This window comes from Zonotrichia leucophrys, chromosome Z (genome assembly GCF_028769735.1).
Source record: "Zonotrichia leucophrys gambelii isolate GWCS_2022_RI chromosome Z, RI_Zleu_2.0, whole genome shotgun sequence".
Classification (NCBI taxonomy): domain Eukaryota; kingdom Metazoa; phylum Chordata; class Aves; order Passeriformes; family Passerellidae; genus Zonotrichia; species Zonotrichia leucophrys.
In genome coordinates this window covers 67173518-67197738 of record NC_088200.1, presented here as the reverse complement: position 1 = coordinate 67197738, position 24221 = coordinate 67173518, and the positions used below count along the sequence as shown (strand labels likewise).

Here is a 24221-nt window from a genome sequence, read left to right as displayed (position 1 = left end):
GACAGAATCGCTCACTTCCCATATCTCTGCACTCAGAAATAGAGCTGAAAACTCATAGGAATAAACCTTCTTTGTGAGATAATCTGGTATTTGCTAGAATAATGATAAAAAAATCTTTTTTCCCCCATCACGATTTTTACATTTCAATGGCCAAACACAAATACTCCTGAAGTAATTCCCTGCAAAGCTTTGGAAACTCCAGATTCTGCAGTGTGGTTTTTACAATATAATAAATGAACACCATGCAGTATGGATGTCTTAGCTTTTAAACTCCTTTTAAATGCATTTTAATTTTATTGTAAGCTCTTTTTCTGCTTGAGCTCTTTGCAGAATTCATAAATGGTCTGAACCTGGTGTCAAATTTGTAGCTGATTCTGTCTAGCCCTTTACAGAACTGGATACTTTATTCTCTACATATTTAAAATCATCCCCATAAATGTGTTTAAAATATTTAATATAATCAACTGAGCCCTTATGAGCTACTCAGCACTTCAGTTTTGGTGCAAAACTGAATTAATCTATTTTAATCCCCATATTCTCCACAATTGTATTTTGCAGTATTACCTTACGATAAAGCATGACCTCAGACTGTTTAGGTTTTGCTTCTTGGTAGTTGTGATTTTGTTTCTTTTCTTTTAATTTATTTTCTTTTTTCTTTTTCTTTTTTTTTCTTTTAGTTTTTTTCTGGTTTTTTTTCCTTTTTTTTTAAACATTTTTGTCAACCTACTGCTCTAGCATTGAAACAATCAATATATAAACAAACGCCGCTGGTTTCTAGAAGTGAAAACATAATTTGATTAGACAAAATCGTGAAATCTGAAATACATCATAGATAAAAGCATGGGAAAAAGCCAATATGAAAATTGTTAAATCAACCCAATGTAGTGACATGTGAGCTTTTTACATTTATATTGGGAATATTTTGGCTTTCCTACATTCACTGTACCAGGCAAATTTCTATGAAGTGAATGCTATGAAGCCTCCAAGAAATTGATAAAGTATCTCGATTCAGATTTATCTTTTATTTTGAAGCTCAGCCCAAGGGTACTGAAAGCTTCATCTAATACAGGAGCATTTCCAATTTGATCCAGATAACAGACTGAAAATATCAAGGGACTATAGTTTGGATTTCTGATTGGTTTTCCTAGAACATTAAATCAGTTACCCAAACCAAATGTATCTTCTCGGTTTTCTGCTCCTTGTAATATTATTTACACATGGACTGGAATATTTAGTGTTTAAAATACTTTTTACCACCTCTGTCTTTCATAGCTATTTGACTGAATTTGAAAGCTCTATAAGTTTGACACAGTTTTCCTACTTGTTTCTTTGTGTAATGTATATTTGCAGATATACAACATTCCATTTTTTTACTGTTTTTTTTCTTTCCCAGAATATCTATGGCAATGCCAATGCAAACTAGTTGCATGAAAAAGTGCACACAGTGTGAGGCATGAGACTATGGAAATGGAATGCCCTTTGGTCTGAGGTGGCTGACACTGACCCAGGTACAGCTCGTGATCACTTTCCATCCCACACAGCAATTTCTATTTCAGCCATGTCAAGATCAACTTAGCCCAGCCCAGCTAAATGTACAGATTACATCTGGGTCCTTTGAGTCATGCTACAAAAAAAGGTGCAACAATAAACAAGTCCATGTGCATTCTCAGTCATAACTATGAGCAGAAGAACCCTTGAGACTCCTCACTTTGGCATTAAATAACAATTATAAAGGCTTTTAGAATTAAAGCAATACATGAAGGGACTTGAAATCTTAACAGTCCCAAGTAACTTGTCAATTGAAATAAGACTCATCCCTAGTCATAAATAAATAATCTCTTTCCTGGTCTCACTTCCATGCCAGGATCAATATCTCTTAACATCTTACTTATTTTATTACTGCTTTTGGTTTTCTGGGACTGATTGAAAGTTGCTCAGAGGAAATCTTTGGTTTTGCTTAAGTGTCCGTGACATTTAATCATGACTTTCCTTGCAGTTTAATTCCAACCAGTCAATCAGTTAATCCACTTCAATTGATTCTGTGCTCTCTGTTATTGGCTTGCACTCATTGGGCATCCTCTGGTGTCGACTCAGCTGGGTGGCTTGTGTGAAGCTCCTCTCACACCTCTCGCACCTGGTGAAGGCAAGAGAGAAAATTGAGACCAGGGAGCTGCTCTGGGGGGGGTGACGGGCTTTGTCTCATCCTGCCTAATCAGAACAGACACTCAAAAGTGGCTTCAGATTTTACTGGCTCAAGAGGTTTAATTGGTGGCTACTTCCAAGGCCTTGATGCCTATGATGGGACAAGGCCTGTCTGATTCAGAACAGAGGAATCTGTCAATAGACAGGGGGAAGGTGATTTCTCCAGAGAGGCCTGTCCTGCTGTAGCTCTGATCACTGTCAGTTCAAATAGATAAAGAACAAAAAGAGATTTTTAGGAGTGAGCCATCAAAGAGGCAGCTTGTCTGCAGTTTTCTGCTCTGCATCCCCGAAGAGAAATTGATGACAAATAGAATTTCACCTTCTGCTTTTTTAAAATCCACAATTGCCTATTGGAGGATGAGAAATCACAAAGCAGTAATCGTTCAGTCCTAGAACAAGAGAAAACTCTTTGTTTATCAGATCTGACCATGTAGTAGGATTCATTTTTAAAAGGCACGTAGAGATAGTGGTTACTTAATTATCTACAGGCATCCACACTATTTGCGAAATCTGTGGGTTGAGGAAGAACTCATAACAGCCATCAGTGTTGCTTTGCTTTTATATTGTTTCCCTTTCTACCCTGTTCTCTCTTAGAGAACCATAATCTGCAAGAAAAATACTGTGTGAATGAAAAAACAAAGCCATTGAATTCTGCAGAGGATAGAATAGGGGCTATGGTTGCCTTGGAATTAATCCCTTATCCCTGCTCTAAAGACACACTACTGTACTTAATCTCCCAAATGCTGTCTTCTTGATTTGCATTCTGAACATTAGAGAAGGGTTTGATGAGTCACAAACAGGGATGGAGCAGACCCTTTCTGTATGGTGCTTGCTCCAAAAGCCATCTTCAGTTTAATGGTACCATGTGATGTCTTATCTCCAGAAAAGGTTTTCATAAAAATATCACTGCAATGAATCATTCACCTTCAAAGGAGAAGTGAGAAAAGCAATGGACTCAGCTAATTCATTTTAATCTTTCTCTCTTCACTGATGTGAATGATAGAAAGTGAACTGTCAGTGATCTGCTTATTAAAAAAAAAAAAAGATATTTACACGCATGTATAACTGTGGATATTCTTCACATTAATAATTTTTGGTGATAAATTTCTGCTTCAGGACTATTTAGCACAGACATTACAGAGTCATTCATCCAGGTTACTGTACCAATCTGAAATGTCAACACTTTTAAGTTGTATTTCCTTGATTGTCTTTCATGGAATATTTTTAGCATCCTATGCCACTGTTAAAAACTGCACTGTGATCTTGACAAATGTAAAATGTCAGCTTTAATGTATCAGACCTATCAGCTCAATGAAAATAACTCAGAAGTATTGATTACTTAATGATTTTTGGGGTATTCATTAACGTCTATGTGCAGATCATCCACTCTCCAGAGCTCCTGAAGTGCTGATGACACATTAGTGCACTGCTGATTGTTTATTAGAAAACTGATTACTTACTGGATTAGTGTGTCAAAATATACTACCTTTCATGGCCTGACAAACTTGCAAATTATTGTATTATTTTTATATACATACATATATATCTATCACAGAGGCATTATAATCAATTTTAAGGCTGGGGGGTTAACTTAGTCTGTATGAGATATTACTGTCTACTTGAACTTGATAGTTTGGTTATTTTGATGTCCACAAAGACAAGTACTTTGCTTGATGAGTAATAGGAGGGTTGGATCCTTGTCTAACTAAGCTGTAAGTGATACAGTAGCAACATAACCTATAAAATCAGGTGTGGCATGCCCTGATTTTAAGAGCCTGGCCAAATAAAGGAAATAAGGGCTAACAGGATGCCTAGGGCACCATTAGTGACTTAGATGACGGCTATAGAGTGATCCAAAGACAGTGCTACCCACCAAAACCATTTGCTGTGGCAGGCCTCCTTGTCCTTTCTGGGGCCTGTCTGGGAGGCTGGAATTGGGCAGGCATTCACTTGGCACCTTGCATTGTTAGTGAAAGTGCAGAGCAAGGTTTACCACAGTTCTTTAAAACACAACTTCCCATCCTTCATCTACAAGATTCCTCTGTTGTAGGAGTGCTCTACCTTCCCAGCTACAGGCTGATACACTAATATCAAGCACAGGAAAGAGGGATGCTAAAGAGAGAAGAGAAAGGGGATAAATCTCTTGATACGAGCACCGACCCTTTATGAATAGGAAGGCTGTGGGTGCCAAGTGTTGCTGCTCGTCAAACTGTGATGTCTGCATTTACACAGCCCTTGGGCAAAAGTCAGAATAAAGCCTCTGACAAGGCACTTAATTCCCCTGTCTTTCTCTTGTACCTGGATGACCTTCAGATATTACCCAAGGTGCTTGGGATTTTCTAGGTACTTGAAATCATGTGGGTGGTGTTTTCAGGACCATAGTTTTGGATATATAAGTACCTGGCTTATGGGCAGAGATGTGTATTAGACTCCTGATTCCTCTTTTCAATGTGGTCCAGAGAAGTTGTTGCTGGATACAAACTGATAGAAAAGGTGAAGATAATAGCGTCACACTAGTCAGCATTACTGTCTCACAGTAGGTAGGAACGGGAAGAGGAGCAGGAATGTTTTTCTTCTGGATTGTGATGTACTCTACTAACCATTCTTTCCCAGCCCATCATAGCAGAATAACTACTCCTGTAAGCTCTGCCCATGAGGTTGGTGAGTTTTCATGTGCATGTTCCTGTATGTAACCCTGACGTGTTTAATGTTGTGTTGGACAGTTGAACAGTGGACAAAATTGTCAGAAAGGAAAAAGACTCCATAGCTCATGTGCCCACACACCAAGCCACTATGGGACTGAGCCCAAGCCTGAATGATAGACACACCAAATTTTGGCTAAGCCTGCACTGTAGACACATGTATTGGCAATAATGACACTTATTAACTGAAATACAATTTAATTTCCACTTAGGGCCATCTGATGGCATTTGAATGGAATTTAAACAGCCCCAGGTGCATATAGGTCCACAGCAATTCCAAAGTCCTCAAACAATTAGATACCATCAGTGAAAACTGGATCCATGTTGCCTTCTTTTACAATGTCTGTGTACACTGTAATTGTAAGGAGCAATGTCCTAAAGCATTCAACCTCCTCAGCCTCAAGGCTTCACTCTTCCACAGAGTTTCCTGGTATGATTTGCTTGGGTGGAGGTGGTAAACAGAAATGTTCTTAAGTTCACAAAGTGCACCAATAGTCCTGGGATATTTCTACAGTACTGGGGTTTCTGATTTTGTTTAGATAGCCCTCATTGTTACATCTGCTTGTTTGCTTCACAGTGCTTTCAAAACATTGACACCGAGGATTGGTTTAATTTTCACTTTTATGCTCAACCTCTGTGAAAGGCTTTGGGTGGAGAAAATGCTGAGGGCCTATTTTAGAAAAAAAAAGACATTAATTTGATGCTTTCAAAATTTCATTCAACAAGTACATTTTAAACTCCTTTGGAAGGGTGTAAAAAATCCAAGAAAAACTATGAACCAAAGAGAATCCCTCCTGACAACTCTGAGATGTCACTGCAGGTACAACGTACATATTCAACCTAAAATGAATGCTGACCACTTTTGTATTTCAGTAAGTAACAATGTAAAATATGTGAGCTGTTGGAGGCTGAAAGACTCTTTTCTCTTAGTTATTTAGGGTTGACTGATAAATATTAGATCTTTGAATAAACCTGATTCTGTAGGCAAATGAAAATTGGGAGGGGGTGAGAAAAAGATCAAGGGAACAGAGGCGACAAATAATTTTCCTTTTTCTCCTGCATTTTAATTTACTTAAGATCTTTGCTCCCAGACTAGCAGCCGTAGTGGAGACTTCAGTAAGATAAGAATACACAAAAACATTACAGTGGTGTGGCTGGCTTGATAGCTTGTGATGACATGAAAAGTCAAATTCAGCTAAAGCTTTGACTACAGATAACCTCACTTAGCATTGTTATCTTAATGAAAAGAAAATAGAAAAGTCTTCCACCATACATCCAAATTTACCTAGGACCTACAAAGAAAATGGCCTCTCACAGAGAAAGATTTTTAACCAATCCCAAACATCCTCTCACAAAACAATTAATCTAAAATATTTTTGAAAATACTGTCACTAGTGTTCACCATTTTTAAAACCAGCTTCTGGAAATAATATGCATACAAATATACTTGGCTTTTAACATTGCTGATTTAATCCATGTTGAGTGTAATTTGTCTATAACCACATATGAAAACAGCTGCCCTACTGCATTAGTAATCATGAGATTGCGTTCACAGCAGAAGCACCTTCAAAATTATACCTGTTATTTCAAAATAGTTTAGCTAGAATTAGCTAAGTTATTTTAAATAAATTAGCTAGAATTTAAGTAATTTATCACTATCCATGCATGGCAATTCTTCCTAATATTAAAATATTAGTTAAAAGAAGTGTGTACATCACCACAAATACAAACTTCTCTGAGGTACAGAAACACTGTTTCAGCTGGCTTTTCTGTCTTTTTTTTTGTTTTTGTGTGTAAGTGTATACTCAAAATTCTTCATAAACAAACATTTAAAACCTGAATTGCATGATCAAGAGACAGATATTTTGTTTGTTCTATTTATGGTTCTTGCTTAATAGAATTTGTTGAGGGTCTTTTCCTAAACTTTCTTACTAACAGATCTTGTGCAACCCTTTTCCAAAGGAGGATCCAAACAGTGATGAGACACCAAGAGGAGTTGCAGCTCTTTCTTTTTTCTCCATCAGAGATGATAGATTGATTTCTGGATAATTTTCTGCTCCTCCTCTCTCAAATACAAGTAGTCCTGCATGAAAGACAAATCTGCCCTTTTGAACAGCTTGCAGCATCAAGGCTCGTGTGTCCTCTTATCTGACTAGCAGGGATGGCAAAATCTGCAGCTCCAGTTTCAGCTTCACATCAAGTTACTAGTCAGCTTAGTGAAAATACTTCAACAAGACTTCCAGAGAGAAAATGGTGCTACTGTTTCTTGTGCTTGAGGAAGAAACTAAAGAAACACCTTGAACAGTTGAAATGATGCCATGCATCATAAAGAACCAGTATAAAGTATACACTTTTTTTTTTTGTTGCTCTGTCCCGCAACTTAAGGAACAGTCAGATACATCCTGGAATACTCAAATGCTTCCACTTGAGCAGGGCAAAACATAACAAACAAACAAAAAAACAAAAAATCAAAAAACCCAAAAAACCCCCACAAAAACTAACCAAAACAAAAAACAAATCCCAGACCTCTTGTTAGTTGCATTACATATGTTAAGCTCTTTCACAAATGAAATTGTGCTGTAATCAAGTCCATTTTTGAAAAGGGTAAAAAATTAGTATACCAGTGGGGAAAAATAATGACTCTAAATTGGGCAAAATAGCAGATCTATTGGAAACATGACAAAAAGAGGACGTTAAGGAAAAAAATTAAGTGGAGTCAACAAGGTTACACATAAGTAACACCTTAACATTAAACGAAATCTATTTTCCATTTTGACCCGGAAACCCCTTCCATTAATTACTAAAATCTATTTACACAGCAACTAGATAAAATCAATCTGACTTGCTCACACCATTTTTGGCTCACTTTCTGTGGGCTCTGAGCGTTCAACAGACTGGCTCAAGAGAAGTCGATATTTAGATGTTCTGGGCCTCCACGACATCCTAGCCATGATTCCTGACATGCCAATTCTTCTGTTCTGGATATGCAGCATTTTGTTCCTGGCTCTGCCCCCTCGCCCCCAGCAGAGACATGTGTGGAGGCTGTGCTTCCTCCCAGCCTTATATGGAGGCAAAGTGTGCTCACCAGTATCTCTGTGGGGCTGTTATGAGGGGCTCTGACAGGCCGAGCTCCCTTACACTAACCAGATCAAAAGCACTGTCTGGCAAAAGTGGAAAAAAAAAAAGTCAAACAAAGAAAAGTAGAAAGAGAACAGACAGTACTCGGAGAACTGGGAGAGACACACACCTTCTACACATATTCCCCTTCCTCCTAGGAACATCCAGGAAGCTTCCAAAAGAAGTGATATCGATACATTAGGTGGAATTGCTCCAGTGACCACATATATGTACTCTGAGCCTGTCAATTCAGCCAAGACAAAGACACAAACATGGGATATATTTCTTCTGCTTTGGAGAGCCCTTCCTCTTTAGTAGGCAGAGTCTTGCACAACAGAAGGTAAAATATCAGGATCAGCTGTACTATTGCTGGAAATGAGCACTTCTGGAAGATTTCTGAGACTGGTATGTGCTTAGCTTTAATATCAGTAATTGAAAACTTCAGAAATTAACAAAGTTTGTCTAATGTAAAATCATCTTTATTAGGTGACATTTTTTTCTTATACTTTGGACAGCTGAACACTTTCAATTTATTACTATGGTCTTTCAAAACTTATGCCACAGAGTTACATTTTCTATTCAGTGATTCTGAGACTAAAAGAAGGTGCATATTCCCCCCCCTATATAACTAGAGCCAAATTAGCTTTTAAGTGAAGCTCCATCTACCTCAGCATATAGATATCAAAGAATCATAATAATGTTCTTACAACATGGGCTGTCTCAGTCTTGATCATATTTTCAGCTGTGGTTCTCTGGCAGCAGCTTTTCACTTAATTAAAATAATCAAGGTATCATTAGAAAACAGAACTCAAAATCAAAGCCATATAAATTCTGATTTTAACAGCACCACTAGCTGTTTTACCTCATTGTCACAGACATCTTTTCATTAAAATCCTTTCGTTAGGATTTTTCCTGCTGAAGCTGAGAAGTTTCAGCAACGAAGTGTAAACAGTGGTTATCTGCTGCTGTGGAATGCAACAGGTGGATCCGTGATTGGTCTCCCGTGGATGTTTGGATTTACTGACCACTCACAGCAGAGCTGTTCTTGCTCTCTGCTGAGACACAGACCTTTGTTATTCATTCTTTTCTATTCTTAGCTTAGCTAACCTTCTGAGAACTTTCTCTCTATTCTTTTTAGTATAGTAATAATGTAATATATATCATAAAATAATAAATCAAGCCTTCTGGACATGTAGTCAACATTTCTTGCCTCTCTCTTCATCCTGCAACCCTTGCAAGCCCTGTGGCACCTCATGGTCTGACCTTGGCTTTCAAGGGATCGTCAGCCGAGTGCTGGCGATGCTGGTGAGCAGCAGAAAGGCATTTCCCCCCCTAATCTCAGCCGGCAAAAGCCGCTGGCCTCAAGTACTTACTTGAAGGGCTTTTCCCCGGTGTGCGTGCGGATGTGGTTGTTGAGCGTGGTGGCCCCGGCGAAGGCGCGCCCGCAGTAGCCGCACTTGAAGGGCCTGTCGCTGGAGTGCGTCACGACGTGGTTGCGCAGCTCCGAGGGCTGCGAGAAGGACTGCGAGCAGTGGCCGCACTGGTAGGGCCTGCGGTGGGAAGGGAAACGGCAGCGTCAGTGCTGTGTGTTGGCACCAGCAGGAAACCACACGGGACGGGGGCTCCTGATCTTCCCCATGGCTTCCAGAGAGAAAAGCGGGCGCGCTTCTCTGGGTCTTTCTTGGGAAGCACAAACCCAAAACTTCACAACCTCTTTAGCAAATGTGAAATTCTTGGGCAGGAATTAAAAGAGAGTCTATGGGACCAAAAGCCATAAATCAGCAAACTAGTGAGCCTGCAGTACACATCTGCTTGCCTTAGTTCTCTCAAACTCGACGGTACTCCTTAGTCAAAAAAAAAAAAGATCCACACACATGGAGCTGAGGGACTCGTGTAATCCTCTGTCTGCTAGTATGAGCTACAGCCTTACTTGCAAATGCATATCTGATGGTTATGTGCACATCCTGTCGTTATTCTGTAGCTATTCACAATTAAACTCCGCATATTGCTTTGGAGGATTTTAGAGATCACTTATTTCAATAAGAGACTTGGAAAAAATGACTGCTGTATTAAAATTATCTTTCTATTTTCTTATTTCAGTTGAAAATCTTTACATTTCATTAACATTTTTTCTCCCATCTAGATTGAAAATGTCTGTTTTGGGGATCTCGGAAGGAAACACAGAACTCAGGTTTTCAACAACACGTCATGTTAAAAATAAACATAACAAACAAACATAAAAAACTGACTGATATGTTACAAATTCAGAATCATAACAAGCAGACTGCAAACACAAAAAAAAAAAGGATACACAACAACAATGTGCGACCGGTCTTCTGAAATGCTAACTAAAATAAAATGCCAAGAAACCATGTCTATATATTTCTCTTCAATAAAAGTGGCTTTATATCAACACCCTACTAGGTTTTTTTTCTATTTCACATTTGTTTTAAGTTAGTAGCAGAGTCCTAAGTGCTTATCAGACTGCTTGCTAAGAAAATTAAGATCTTTTTTCTGGAGGGATAATAATGATTTTTACCCTACACAACATTTTAATTCTTGGTGTCTGCGTTTCCAGAGCCAATAGCCCACACAACTTAATTGCTCTCTCCGTAATAAATGTATATGTTTAAATGGCTAGAAACCAAAACTAAAGGGAAAGAGACAATGGTGACCAGGCATGTACAATTCAATTAAGTGCAAAATAAAGTGAACTATCTCATTTGTCAAGTGAACTGCTTAATTGTGGCTACTTGCATCACTGAACACAAATACTATTATTTTACAGTGCTTCAGAGCACTGAACCCTGATTGTAGAATTTTTTAGCTTGATTAATAGCTCAGTATTCATCAATAACTCAATAGCTTACAATTTTAATTACTTGCATTTGAAAATCTAACTACTCTCTAACAAGTTTGAATGTAAGGTATGAAAGCTGTGGAAAGGTAATTTAGATGATGTGGCCCTTAAAGATACACAGAAATATGTAAGATAATATTTAAAAAAACCAAAAACCAAGAAAATGTTTTTCGGTTTCTCTTATTGAAAGACAAGTAGTAACATGTCCAGTTTTCACCTTTCTTGGAGTCCAAAGTTAATTTGCACAGAAAATATTTATCAAATTTGGTAAGAAATTTCAAGAGTTGATAAAACAAAGATAATTTGTGAATGCAGTAATCAAGCACTTTTAAGCAAAATAAAGCAATAATATATTCTGTATCCAAGAAACATTGATTTTTTTTAATAGTGAAGGAGACCATTAACATCTATTAGCCTCTGGTTATCTGTTTTTAACAGCAACCACAAAAAATTATGCAATGCGACATAAAGCAAATTAATCTTTTTATTTTTTAAAGTGATAAATAAATCAATGTTATTAACTTAATGCAGTGAAAATTCACACTGCAACTTGTCTGTAAACAGTCAAAATTTCAAACCAGATATAGGTGAACATTGTCATGGCAAACAATATGGGTTCATTGCCTCAAAATAAATGTCTTCTTTACAAAATATTCGGAATACATTTCACTGGCTTACACTCAAGTAAATCATCCCTGCAAAAGATCACCAATTGTTAGGTCACTTTGACTCCATTTTTCTGATTGATCCACATCTTGAGAGAAAAACTGTTAAAGAAGTTACCCTTCTCTTTGCAGAGGATGAATTTATCCAGTTTATATACAAGTAATTCTAATTAATGCTAGAATGCCTAATTTTTTTAAAGCTTAGATAAATGACATACATTAGGCAAAATTAATTTTAAAAAGAGAGCCTGAGAATGCATTAAAATACTGTAACATCTTAAAAATGCTCTAATTTGCACAATTGCAGATTTAAATATGCCAACTTCTGACAACTTTTGGACGCTACTATTTTTCAAAGAGAAAAAAAATATATCATTACATTCAATAAGTATAGAAGTTATCGTTCTGTTCTCTGGTAACAATTTTCCTGTGCTCGAAATTTTTTCTTTTCTTGGAAGAAGATAAAATCAATATGTTATTTTTCCAAAAAAATGAAAGTGGTGCTGAAGACCTGAGCAGGAGCTGTGCTCGGTTCAGTGAGTGCATTGACATGGGCAGAGCATGCCTGCCTTTGATGCAGCAGTTGCGTCTTCTGCCATCAGTTTTGCCTGCACTGGGACAATGAGTTCAGATGGTGACCTCGCTATGACAGAGCTCTGCAGACAAGGAGGAACAGCAACAAAGGGACAGAAATGTTGGTCCTCGTGGGCCGTGCTTTCAAAAATCCACTGCTGGACTGAATGCACTGGCAGCTCAGAAAAACTCATTTCCTTGGAATAACCAATACACATATTGTACTTTCCTGAGCTTCACAGTATCCACGTGAATCAAAATCTTACCAGATCGTAATTTTAAGTTACAGTTAAGGGCAGCTAAACTGATTACAGCCATGTGCAGATGAGAGTGATGTTCCGACAATCATCAAATCAGTTCTAATATTTTTTATAGAACACCGAGTTACATAGGAGCTTTTAGCTTCACATCTTTCTTTTTGAGCTTAAAGAAGGGAAATCTACTTAACCAGAATAAAATTTTCCTGTTGGAAAAATTTTACACTATTGTTATTAATCCCATGCATCATTGATAAGCTATCTAGGTTTACTGACATTCAGAATCCACCAGCTTTTTCTGGAAACCTTAATCCTACAGTCTCTGACTCTATGATGGCCCATATAGGAATATAGGCCATCCAAACTGAAATTCTGAGAGCAATTCTAATGTAATAGTTTTCAGGTTTTGTGGTAATTTATAATTTGAGCTTTTCCAAGCTGTGCAAACACATTTTCCAAAATTAAAACACTATGGAATAAATTTTGCTCTCTAAGATAGACAGTCTCTTGAATGATTTTGCTCTTTGGTGAGAACTTTTCCTGTCTTAAAATTTCCTTACTTTGCAGCTGCTATTTTTCTGGTGAAACCACATCATGTATGGGATCAGTAAAAAAGTCAGGCTTCCCTAGAAGGCTTTCTGAACTTCACCAAAGCTCATGCTTTGGGCAAGGAATGTAGAACTCCTAATATGTACAAAGCACATTAAGAGACTAGAAAAATCCATATGCTTTCATCTGAAATAGCTACTGAGAGACAGGTGTACATTTAGGTTAATTCTTTCTAGATTTTCATTTAGCAAACTTGACATAGCTTTATTTGTCTTTTACTATTCCTCTGTCAAAAGAATATATTTTCCAAATTCTGACTCCTAAGTGCATCTAAGTGTTATAAATTTATTTTCTACATCATAAACTATTAACTCTTTGAATTATTAGAACCTTAGAAAATCCAATCATTATTTTCCACTGCATTTTCAAGCTATTTCCTTTATGATTAATATGTTTTTAGTCTGGCCTTGTCAGAAGTGAATTTGCCCTTTTCAAGGGGCACATGGAATTCTAGTGTAATCTTAGAAATTTCTTGTAAGGGCAAGTTCCTGAATACTTGTAACTTTGTCATTGAAACTCAGCCCAGTGAGACAAAATAGCACAACGCTGTATTCTTTTTCCTCAGAAAGAGCTGGAAAAGCACCGGCTGAGAGACTGGCATGTGATTGAAAGTGTTTTTCTCCCTGTTGATGACTAAGAAGTAAAAAGCCAACATGATCATAGAGTTATAGAATGGTCTGTGTTGAAAGAGGCCTTAAAGACCATCTTGTTTCCAACCCCTTGCTATGGGCAGGGACATGGTGAAATATGAGTCTCCTCAAGCCATGTCTCATGAGCTCCTGGAGATCTATTTCACACCCAAGATGGCTCAGCTACCTTAGAAGGCATAAAATCAGCAGGATGGCTTCTGTGGCAGTGTTGGAAACAAAAAGGTTTTAATAAAAGGCAAAATAAACAAAACTCTTTGCAGAGAAAAACTGAACCAGGTGCAAAAGGTCCTTGCCCCCGGTAAAACACCTCACAAAAGCAGTTAGTTTCTTTTATCTCTTCTTTTTCTAGTAAATTGTGGCTCCTGCCCAATTAGCTATCCTTAAGTTTGAGGTGAAGACCCCCGGGTCCTATGAGGTGTCTTTTCACCTAATTGAGGAGAGAAACTTCTGTGCTTATTTCCTTTTTAAGGGGACAAAGGATATTTTTGTCACTCTGTCAAGAGGGGGCACATTCCTATAGGACATCTTCCACTCAAGACCCCATCCTATTTGGCCTTGATCATTCCCAAGACAGGGCATTGACAGCTTCTTTGGGAAAATTTCAAGTCTGCCTCATCACCCTCACACTAAAGAATTTCTTTCTTACATCCCATCAAAATTTACCATCTTTCAGTTTAAAGCCATTATCCCTTGTTCTATCACTAAATGCCATCACAAAAAGTCTCTCCAGATTTCTTGTGGGCTCCTATGTGTACTGGAAAGCTCATGTAAGTTGTCTCTGTGCCCTTCTTTTTTCTACCCTGAACAGCCCAAAATCTCTCAACCTGTCTTCATGCCCCTGATCATCTTTGGGATCGTCCTCTGGACTCTCTGTAGGAGATCCACATCCTTCTAATGCTGGAATCCCCAGAGCTGAATGCAATGCTCCAGGTGGGGTTTCACAAGAGTTGAATAGAGGGGGAGAATCACATCCTGCTTTTGACACAGCCCAGGACATGTTGCCTTTTGTGTTGCAAGTGCACACCTGGCCCATGTCCAGCTTCTCATCCCCCAACATATCTGAGTCCTTCTCCTCAGGAATGTGCTCACTCCATTCTCCACCCAGTCTGTATTTGTGCTTGAGATTGCCCTGAACCACTTTCACTTGCTCTTGTTGTATTTCATGATGCTCACCCAGTCCCACCTTTCCAACCTGCCAAGGTCGCTCTGGGTGGCATCCCTTCCATCCAGCATGTCACCTGCCCTGCAAAGCCTGCTGTCATCAGGAAACTCACTGAGGGTGCCCTCGATCCCTCTGTCCCTGTCACCAAAACTCACTGCTGTGCTGAATAGCATCAGCCCAAATGCAGCCTCTAAGGAATATCTCCAGTCTCCACTTGGAGACGGAGCCATTGCACTCTTTTGAGTGCAACTTTCCTGCCAATTCCTTATCCATTGAGAGATCTGACCATCAAATAAATCCTTGTCTCTTCACTTCACCGACAAGGCTGCTGGGTGCAAACACTTTGCACAGGTCCAGGTAGATGACCTCAGTCTCTATTCCTTATTCACCAACTCTGTAAACACTGCTGTAGAAGATTACCAAATTTGTCAGGCATGACAAATTTGCCCTTAGTGAAATCACCTTGGCTGTCATCAATCACACCATTATTTTCCATGTTCCTTAACCTAGTCGCCAGGGGGATTTGCTTCATGCTCTTGCCAAGTACCAAGGTGAGACTGACTGCCCTGTAGTTGTCCAGGTCTTTCTTTTTAGCAGTGGAGGTTATGTTACCCCTTTTTGAATCAGCAGAACTTCACCAGACTGCCATGGCCTCTCAAATATGACAGATAGTGGATTAGCCACCTCATCCACCATTTTTCTCAGGGCATGCACATGCTTCTAACCAGGCCCCAGGGGCTTGCACATCTTCAGGTTCTTTAGATGGTCTTCAGTCCGATCTTCTACAACTGGCAGCTCTTCATTCTCACAGTCCCTGCTTTTGCCTTCAGTGACATGGGTGGTGTGACTGGAACATTTGCCAGTTAAGTTGCTGACTGGCTCAGACTTTGCTATGTCCTAGGTCGCCAGGTCTCCTGCTTCCCTTTAGAGAGATCCCACATTTCCCCTGGTCTTCCTCTTATCACTAATGTAACAATAGAAGCTTTTGTTGTCCTGGACGTCCCTGCCCACATTTAATCCTATCAGGGCTTTAGCTTTCCTGAAGGGATTTCTGGCTCCTTAGACAACCTGTCTGTATATCTCCCAGGCTACCTGTCTGTGCTTGCATTCTCTGGAGGCTTCCTTTCTGTCTTTGAATTAATCCAGGAGTTCCCCATTCATCCATGCAGGCGTCCTGGTGGTTTTTCCTGACTTCCTCTTTGCTCCTGAGCTTCAAAAAGTGATTGATCTCACAGTCTCATAGAGTGGGACACAAGGCTCCCTTGAATCCAGGACAGCATTCCTCATTGGTATAGGGGGGAGGATGCCATGCCACAGCCTCTGCACAAACCCCACAAGCAGCGCAGTTTGAAGTGGGGCCAGCATCAGCTTTCAGGGTCTGGCCTTTATACAAGGCACAGCTTTTTAAGAGCACAGCTGCAGTCAGAGGAGTTAGGTCACAGTTGCTCTCAGAGGAAGGTATTTTTGAGGAATGCCTTCTTCTAGCAAGTGGAATTAAGGCTGGAGAGCAAAGTGACACCTCAGGATACTGCTAACCTGCACACAGCAACATCCCAAGCATCAGCAGAGCCATGGGGTTTACTCTCACTGCACTCCACATCCCCTGCCAGGTTGGTGCTCCCCTCAAGCAGCACAGCTGCTGTCCTGAGCACCTCAGGTACCATGCAGCAGCAGGGATGGCAGAGCTGGACCTGCTGGGAGTTCTGCAATCATCTGTTACAAATGCTTGGGAAGAAACCAACCAAAGTAGAAAGCCAGCATTGGAGCATATGCAAGCTTCTGAGGCTGTCAGGAAGAGTTTCTGCTCTGTAGACCTGTTATTGTTACTAGCTCTGAGTACTGGGCACTTTATGAGAAGATTATGCAAGAATTATGCAAGAACCAGCATTAAATTCAGCACTTTAACAGAGCAATACTCAATACACCGAAATAGACAACTCTTGCTCAAAACACTTATTTTTTAGAAGTCTGTTTTGGAGAGGTTCAAATCAATTAGTGCACTTGGGGAGGGCATCAAGGTCAAAGACACAGAACCTATAAAGAAAATATAAACACAAAATGGACTAAGACATGATATTAGAGAAAAGCATCTATTAAGCTGGTAGCTTCAACTTTCTGTTAAAAAAACCAAAACAAAACCCAACATGCTTACTATTTAATATTGAGGTGATATTGCAAAACCTGAGTATAATATCTCCTGACTAAAGAAGAATTGTGAGTGCCAGATCACATCCATAATCTATCATCCATGAACACATTTATGGAGTGTGCTTTCCCTCAGATTCTCAGCTTGAATCCCTGGCAATCAATGAGAATATATATCATACAGATGTACAGGTTGTACATGAAAATATGCCACACAGATGTCTTGAGAACTGAAGCTTTCTACCTTCCCTGAACACCAATGTATCCTGAATCTGGTGATCAGAGTGATGTGGAAGACTGCTGTCATTAAAAAAGACTGTGTCATTATCAGAAAAGTGGTTGCTGTTAAAAAAACCAAATAAAAATTGTTCATTGTAATAAGGCGTTTTGGTAACCCCGTTTTTGAGCCTTCCAAACAGGATTGTTGGGAATTTCTGCAGAAGAAGGGAGGAAATAATAATAATAATAAAACCTAAAAAAACTTTAAAAAGAAAAAAAACAAACAAACAAACAAAGAAAAATCACCCCAACAAAATAAACAAAAAAACCTACGAAAAAAGATTTCCAACTCTTGCTTCCAGAAATATCTTCTCAAACTCTCTCTGTCTGGTCAAGGCTTAAGCAAGTCTCAAAGGCTCAGAAGGTCCTCGAGTTCAAGATTTTACAAATTTAAATTTCCACCTCTCACACACACTTCAACCCCAATTACCATTAATTTCAAAGAGAAGCCCTAAAAAATGTAACAGACTTAAAATTTTTTGGTGGAAGGAGAGAAGTATATAAGTAAACCAGTAAAAAATTAAAAGTGATTTTAAATTAAATTCTTAATCTTTAAATAAAACAAAAAGAACAGCAGAAGATTTTAATAATTTCTCCTATTTGGGATTCATCATGTTTTAAAATTATTTTTATTTATTAAGTGATCTGTCTGATAAATAGGATCATTTATTTCTTACTACTTCATGGAATTACGGATATTATGGCCTATTTATGTCTGCTCTCATTTAGATGTTTTCTTAATCTCAGTTGTTGTATTATCTTTGTTTGGATTTCTCAAGCTTCAAGTAGTCTGCTTTTCTTGTATTTCAGACCATGAATTAGACTCCTGTACAGATTCAAAGGTTTTTTCCCCTGCACAGCACTGTTGCAAAACAAATACCAAGCCAGAACAGAAAGACTAAAGTCTATTTCCTAGAGATGATAGGCCCTGCTGTTTCAGTCACATCAAAGATGCAGTGGCTGGTGTGCTTACAAATTGCTGACAATAAATGAGGAGTTGTTTATCAGCTGGAGCAGTGCTGCAGATGTCATTGAGAAAATAAAAACCAGAGAGCTGCATCCAGTACTTGGGGCTGGCAAGCAGGTATTCTTTCACAAATCATACCTTACCTTCATGTCTCCTGGAAATTTTGTGCAACACTGTAAAAATTTTTCATCTAGAAAAATGCAAAGTGTTTAAGAAACCAAAGGCCACTTTTTTCTACACACTGTATCACTAAATAACTGGCACCCACTAAAAGACAAAAAGTTTCCTATGATGTAAGCTCATTCTGTAAAGGATTCCAAGCAAGGATATGATAACCCAGATCCTAGGACAGTTATTTATGGTAATTTCAAGCATGGAATGAATTGCAATGACCTTAGTCATAGCAAGATGATTTCCTACTATGCCCTAGGGTATTCTGAGCTGACAATGCTCCAGACCTTCCTGAGGAAGATGCTGGCTGTGTGGGCACAGGAGGGACTGAGAGGTAATACACCATGAATCAGTACCCTACTAATGAGAATGACTACTTTTAAGACTGAGAACCAGAAACCCAGTCTGTGTTTCAGACAATATTTGACACAAGCTGCTTAGGAAATAAGCTGCTTAGGACATAAGCTGCTGGAGGAAATAAATAAAAAAGGAATAAAATTAATTTAAAAAAATTATTCTCTCACCTCCACAATGAAAAATCTAATGGTAAGACAGATTTATTCTCATTTTCTTCCTCTGACAAAATAAATATTTAGCTGTCACTTAGAGTGGAGAATAGTGCCATCAAGAGAGATCCTTCTTGCATTAACTATTATCTGCAACTTGCTTCTTCACAAAGGAAGTCACTGGTTCAAACAAAGGATGAAATCTAGGTGTCACACCTGACTAGGTGAATCACTGAAAAAGTATGTGGAGAACCTCACAACATGCCTTTTCCAGTGTCTAGACTCTTCCAGAATGCACCATTTTATGCTTTACAGTATGCTTAGGATGCTTTAGTACCAGCAGCACAAAAGCCCATGGAATGTAGGAGAGCAGACCTTTCAGGACCCATATTCTACATTGTGACACCTAAATTACCAGCTTCCCTAGCAAGGCATTTGCTTCTGCTGAGGCAAGCATGAAATCCAGAAAAGTGTTGAAAGAGCCTGTTCACATTCACAATATTATCAATTTTTAATTTTTATTAATATTAGCTTAGAATCTAATTAGTCCCTAACATGCTTGACATTTCTTCGGGAAAAATGGATTTATTCTCTCCATACCCATAGAATCACACAAGCATTTGTGTACATGTAGATTGCACACAAAGTACACGAGGAGACAGACATGCACACAAACACATACACAGACTCAGTCTTTGCTGCTTTTTTGGTAGTGGTATTTTTAACTCTAATTCACAATTAAATGCTGCTTTTTGAAACACCTTTCAGGGATTTAGCTGTTATGCTCAAATCTTCACAGCTGAAGAAGAGAGAAAATACGGGTGGCCTTTTTTTATTGAATTAATTTGATTTTTGTCTTTTGTCCTGCCAGCTATCAAAATTGTCAAATAAACCAGCTTTGATTCATAAATAATGGTTCCATTATATTTACTGTGCCACCGGTCAGAGTACCTGAAATTTTAATTCACTTGTTCAGCTAAATTTCATCCTCAGTTCACAGCCATAAAATTCTGTATTGACAAACTTTCAAACCAACTTTGACTCTGAGGTATCTAGTCAACATTTTTCTTCTGTGTGGATATTAGTTTATTGAATAAGTGGCATCTGTTTTCCTCCACATCACTGGTGGAGTAGGTATTTCCTTTTGACAGCTTTGTACGATTTATGGGTTTGCATGCTATGAAGAAAAATAGTACTAAGCAAAAAATTCCAATTCATTACCTCTTAGTACTTAATTAAGTTCATACGCATTGCACACTATAGGTGAACCCTGAAATGACTGTGACAGCCACTGAGCAGCAAGTTAGATTATCTTTGGAAGACAGAGAGACTTTTAATTATCTTGACCTCATTTCTTCCATCTATGATATTCATAAATTTTCATTCTATTTTGTTGCCTCCATCAGATGTACCAAACCATTCTAAAAACAAGATTATATCCTTAGCTATTTCCTTTTATCTGCACATTTAGGCACTGAATGTTTTTACAAATAGTGAAGGTAAGCAATAGTTTTTATCAGCTTACTTCACGCAGCTGCAGATGAATTATGTCATACAGGCTCCCCATAATAATGGTTTGGTTTTGAAAATGATAACAGCTTGATAAAAGAAGAAAGCAGTGGATCTGGCTATCAGTAGATACAGAAATAAAGAGAGCCTGGGCTTTACCTGTCAGGGTTCTGCGTACACACATGCATCTGCAAGAGGATCCGCTGGGTGAAAGTCTTAAAGCACTGCCCACATTTCCAAAGATGCCAGTCACTGAACTCAGAATTTAGTTGGCTTGTTGAAGTTGGGCTTGCAAGAACTCGTTGGTTTTTGACACTGATCTGGTTAAATCCTGACTCGATGGACCCAGACTTATCCAGGAGAGAAAAATTTCGGCTACACGGAGTCTGTGGAAATACTATGGATCGCTGTGGAGTGGCAGGGGATAGTTTGCTACTTTTATTAAATGGCTGTAGGGTGTCTTGTCTGGACATGGCCTCCATTACAGTCGAAGGGACATTCACTGGGAGAAAACAAGAAAAGTAAATAAGATCCTTTTTATGCCTTTTTAAAACTAATACAATTTTGGGACACCAAAAAAATCAACATCCATTTTCTTGACACTACAATGAAACAGTTTTATTTTTACAAAGTACAAAAAAAAAAAAAAAAAGGAAAAAAGGAAAAAAAAAGAAAAGAAGGGCTTGAATGAGACAGTGATCTGAATGGATGGTGCTGATTTTGTGACACTGAAATGAAAATTCATGCAAGGGAGTGTCAGACTGAAAGGACCCAGAGAAGCCTGACTGTGTTATACTTCTATTACACAGTGGGATTGTCATCTGAAAGAAAAAGCTGCACCTCTTGTGATACCCTGACTCTGCATGTTGCAGTCAGCATGTCTGACTGCTATATCACAGGCAAGCATGGATTTTGAGAGCATGGAGAAAAAAATCCCTGCCAGGACCCTCCTTGAGATACAAGAGGGCTTAAATATCCACTGCAGCAATAGCTCCCTCGTCCTACAAGAGGGCGGCCTCTAAGGATATTACACCATTGCATCTCACAGATGGTCACACTGCCAATGCAGTAAGAAGTCAGGGACTTCATCATGTATCTCATGCCTGAGGTTAATAGCAGGTAGGTCACCATGAAACTCTGCAAAGTAGAGGCAGAGAGATCTTCGTGCATCAGTTTCCCACCTACAAAACAGGTATGAAAATGTTTTAAAGTCCCATGAAAATTGTTTCTAATCTTATGATCATCAATTAACTATGGCTTATGAGGCACTCAGATATTTCAGCAACAAATGCAATATGATTTTCGCAGAGAAGTGATTTAGTGCTGAATTTGAATGTTTTGTGATAAGAAAGGCAGGAGGTCAAGCAAGCAGAAGAAATTGAACAGCTGCCTCACACCTTGAGAGCCGTGTAGATCATACAGTGAATGAGGCAAGGTTGTTCCTGTGGAAAAATAGTCAGCTGACAAAAGCTTGCACCACAATGCAAAAATAAACATAATTTAGGCCACTGCACAGAGTAACTTCTAATGCTTTCTAATTTTGGCAGACTCAGGCCCATGCGCTATTATTTTAATGGAAATTTTTAAATTAAATATGTTATATACATATGAGTCTCTACACAAATTTGGTTACAAACTGTTTATATGTACAAATAGGTACATAGCATGTATTAAACTGATGATTAGAAACTACAACTGTGTTTTGGTAAATCATGATGATAAGAGCAAATATGAGTAAATCATGATTTCTAAGAGCAAACATGACAATTTGTTTTAAGCCGGAATCAGCCAATATTATTTAATGTAAAAGAAATACAAACAAACAAAAAAATCCCCAAAACAACCACAACTTAATATTTGGTAATATTTTAAATCATGCCAGTTGCTTTAGAGTTCTGTTCTAATATCTATGATCAATCATAACAATTCAAATATTATATTATTAGAAGATATTTAATTTATGTCAGTTGAGGTCCATCCTAATCAGTTCTTCTTTGTAGTATCTGAGAACCTCATTTCTAAGTAGGTTTGCATCCATGGATCTGTCTATCTCAAGTTTCCAGCCACAGAATACATCTTCTATGTGTCTTCAGTATCAGGAGCAACTTGTATACTATCATTTTGCCTCAATATAGTCAGAAGAAGGAGATCAACTTTTTATTTTATTTTATTTTATTTAAATTGTGGTATAAAAGTCCACAGAAGCAGTGAGATCAGGCTACTATAGATCTAAGGAATATAGGCAGAACTTGTGCTGCTGACAATACCCTTGTGCAGAAGATAAGCAGAAGGTACATTCTGGGAGTTTAGATGGGACTGAAGTCCTATACCAGTCTGTAGATGGCTCCAAGGTCAGAGATTAATTTCATCTACTCATGTCAGTGTCTCTATGGATGAAACTCTGGTTTGTCTCACAGAGAAATCTCAAGAGACAATATTTATAGATATTATCCATAATGATTTTCAAATAAAATTTTTGTATTCTTGAGTTTCTGAAAGAAAAAATTATATTTCTAAATTGTACACTCCAGAGCATGGCTTTTATCAGCAAATATTTCTGCCAGAAACTAAATTTCTTTTAAACTTTTCTCAAACTCAACAGACTCAACAGAAAACTCAAGATGAGAAAGGATGTTTATTTTCGACAGTTTAATCCCTGCTATCTTGCTGTTTAAGTTGCTGCATGATTCAGTATTTAAGTTGCTACAAGACACTAGTTCTTCCTAGCAGTTCAGGCTGTTAAAGTGTCCAAGTCCAGGACCAAAAACATGCACTTTATACAGCATTTACTGAGTGTGGGCAGTCACAGAGTTATTTTAGACCAAAGTCAACAGTCCCTTCTTGTTTTCTCCCACTATATAGATACATATAGTTGGAATGGATGCAAGCTCTAACCAAGTCTCACACACAAGCAGTAGAACTGAAGGATGTGTCTGGATCACCCATTTTTATTACAGACATAGGTATTCAGCACTAGATTTTGTCTGTGTTAAAAGTAACTACTCATGCTTAGTTTCATGAGTATCCCTAGCAAATGAGAAATAAAATGTTGAGAACAGGTAAAAGAATGGATGAAAATGGGAATGGTCAGGATGGAAGAGAGATTTATTGTCATTTCAGTGTGCTTACATTCAGCTGGTATTTTTAAAAGTAGGGTTTTATGTTTAACCACAAGGATCTAACCTCTTTAATCTGCCAGTCAAAGCTTTTCTCAACATGCTCAGAGGTAATAGAAAAAAAGAATCACCAACAGAGGCCCTGTGGGCTTGCAATGCATTACTTTTTTGGCAACACAGTGTTTTGTGATAGGTCTAGTAACAACTGAGAGAGCCAAACAAACTTGTTTGCAATACATTAATTAATCACTGATGCAGAACAGTGATTCTAACCACACCACAATTTTGCAGTGTAAGTGTATCACCTCACCTTAAATATACTGCAACTTTCATTAAATGCCATAGAATCAGAGAATCATAGAATGGTTAAAGATCATCTAGTTCCAGCTCCCCTGCCAAGGGCAGGGACACCACCAGAACAGATTGCTCAAAGCTCCATCCAGACAGGTGTTGAAGTTCCTGGGACAGAGCCCCCTCTAAAATGCTCTGTGATGTATCTGGTTAGGCATGAAAGAGGAATTATGGCTTACACAGGTAGAAATGCAAGAAAGTACTTACAATTTTCATCTTGTGCAATGCACTGGAGGGGGATTCCAAAGAAAGACGTGTAGCTGTCATTGTACCACACTAACAGCTCAGTGCCCCTGGGGATATCTATACAAGCCCGGTAGAATATATTTGACCTAATCAAGAAGAAAGAAAACATGGCATAATTTAGGAATAGAGCATTC

At 38.4% G+C, this 24221-nt stretch overlaps 1 protein-coding gene across 1 annotated transcript in view; it reads right to left on the bottom strand.

The window, feature by feature from the left end:
- Nucleotides 1-1843: 1843 nt before the first annotated feature.
- PRDM6 (PR/SET domain 6) overlaps nt 1844-24221 on the bottom strand; it is a 75997-nt gene continuing 53619 nt past the window's right edge. Inside the window, exons 4-7 of the mRNA XM_064736115.1 lie at nt 24049-24173; nt 20534-20876; nt 9395-9571; nt 1844-2134 (exon numbers count right to left, since the gene is read on the bottom strand). Of these exons, the coding sequence (XP_064592185.1) occupies nt 2020-2134; nt 9395-9571; nt 20534-20876; nt 24049-24173 (760 nt within the window). The 3' untranslated portion in view covers nt 1844-2019. The remainder of the gene's footprint in view (nt 2135-9394; nt 9572-20533; nt 20877-24048; nt 24174-24221) is intronic.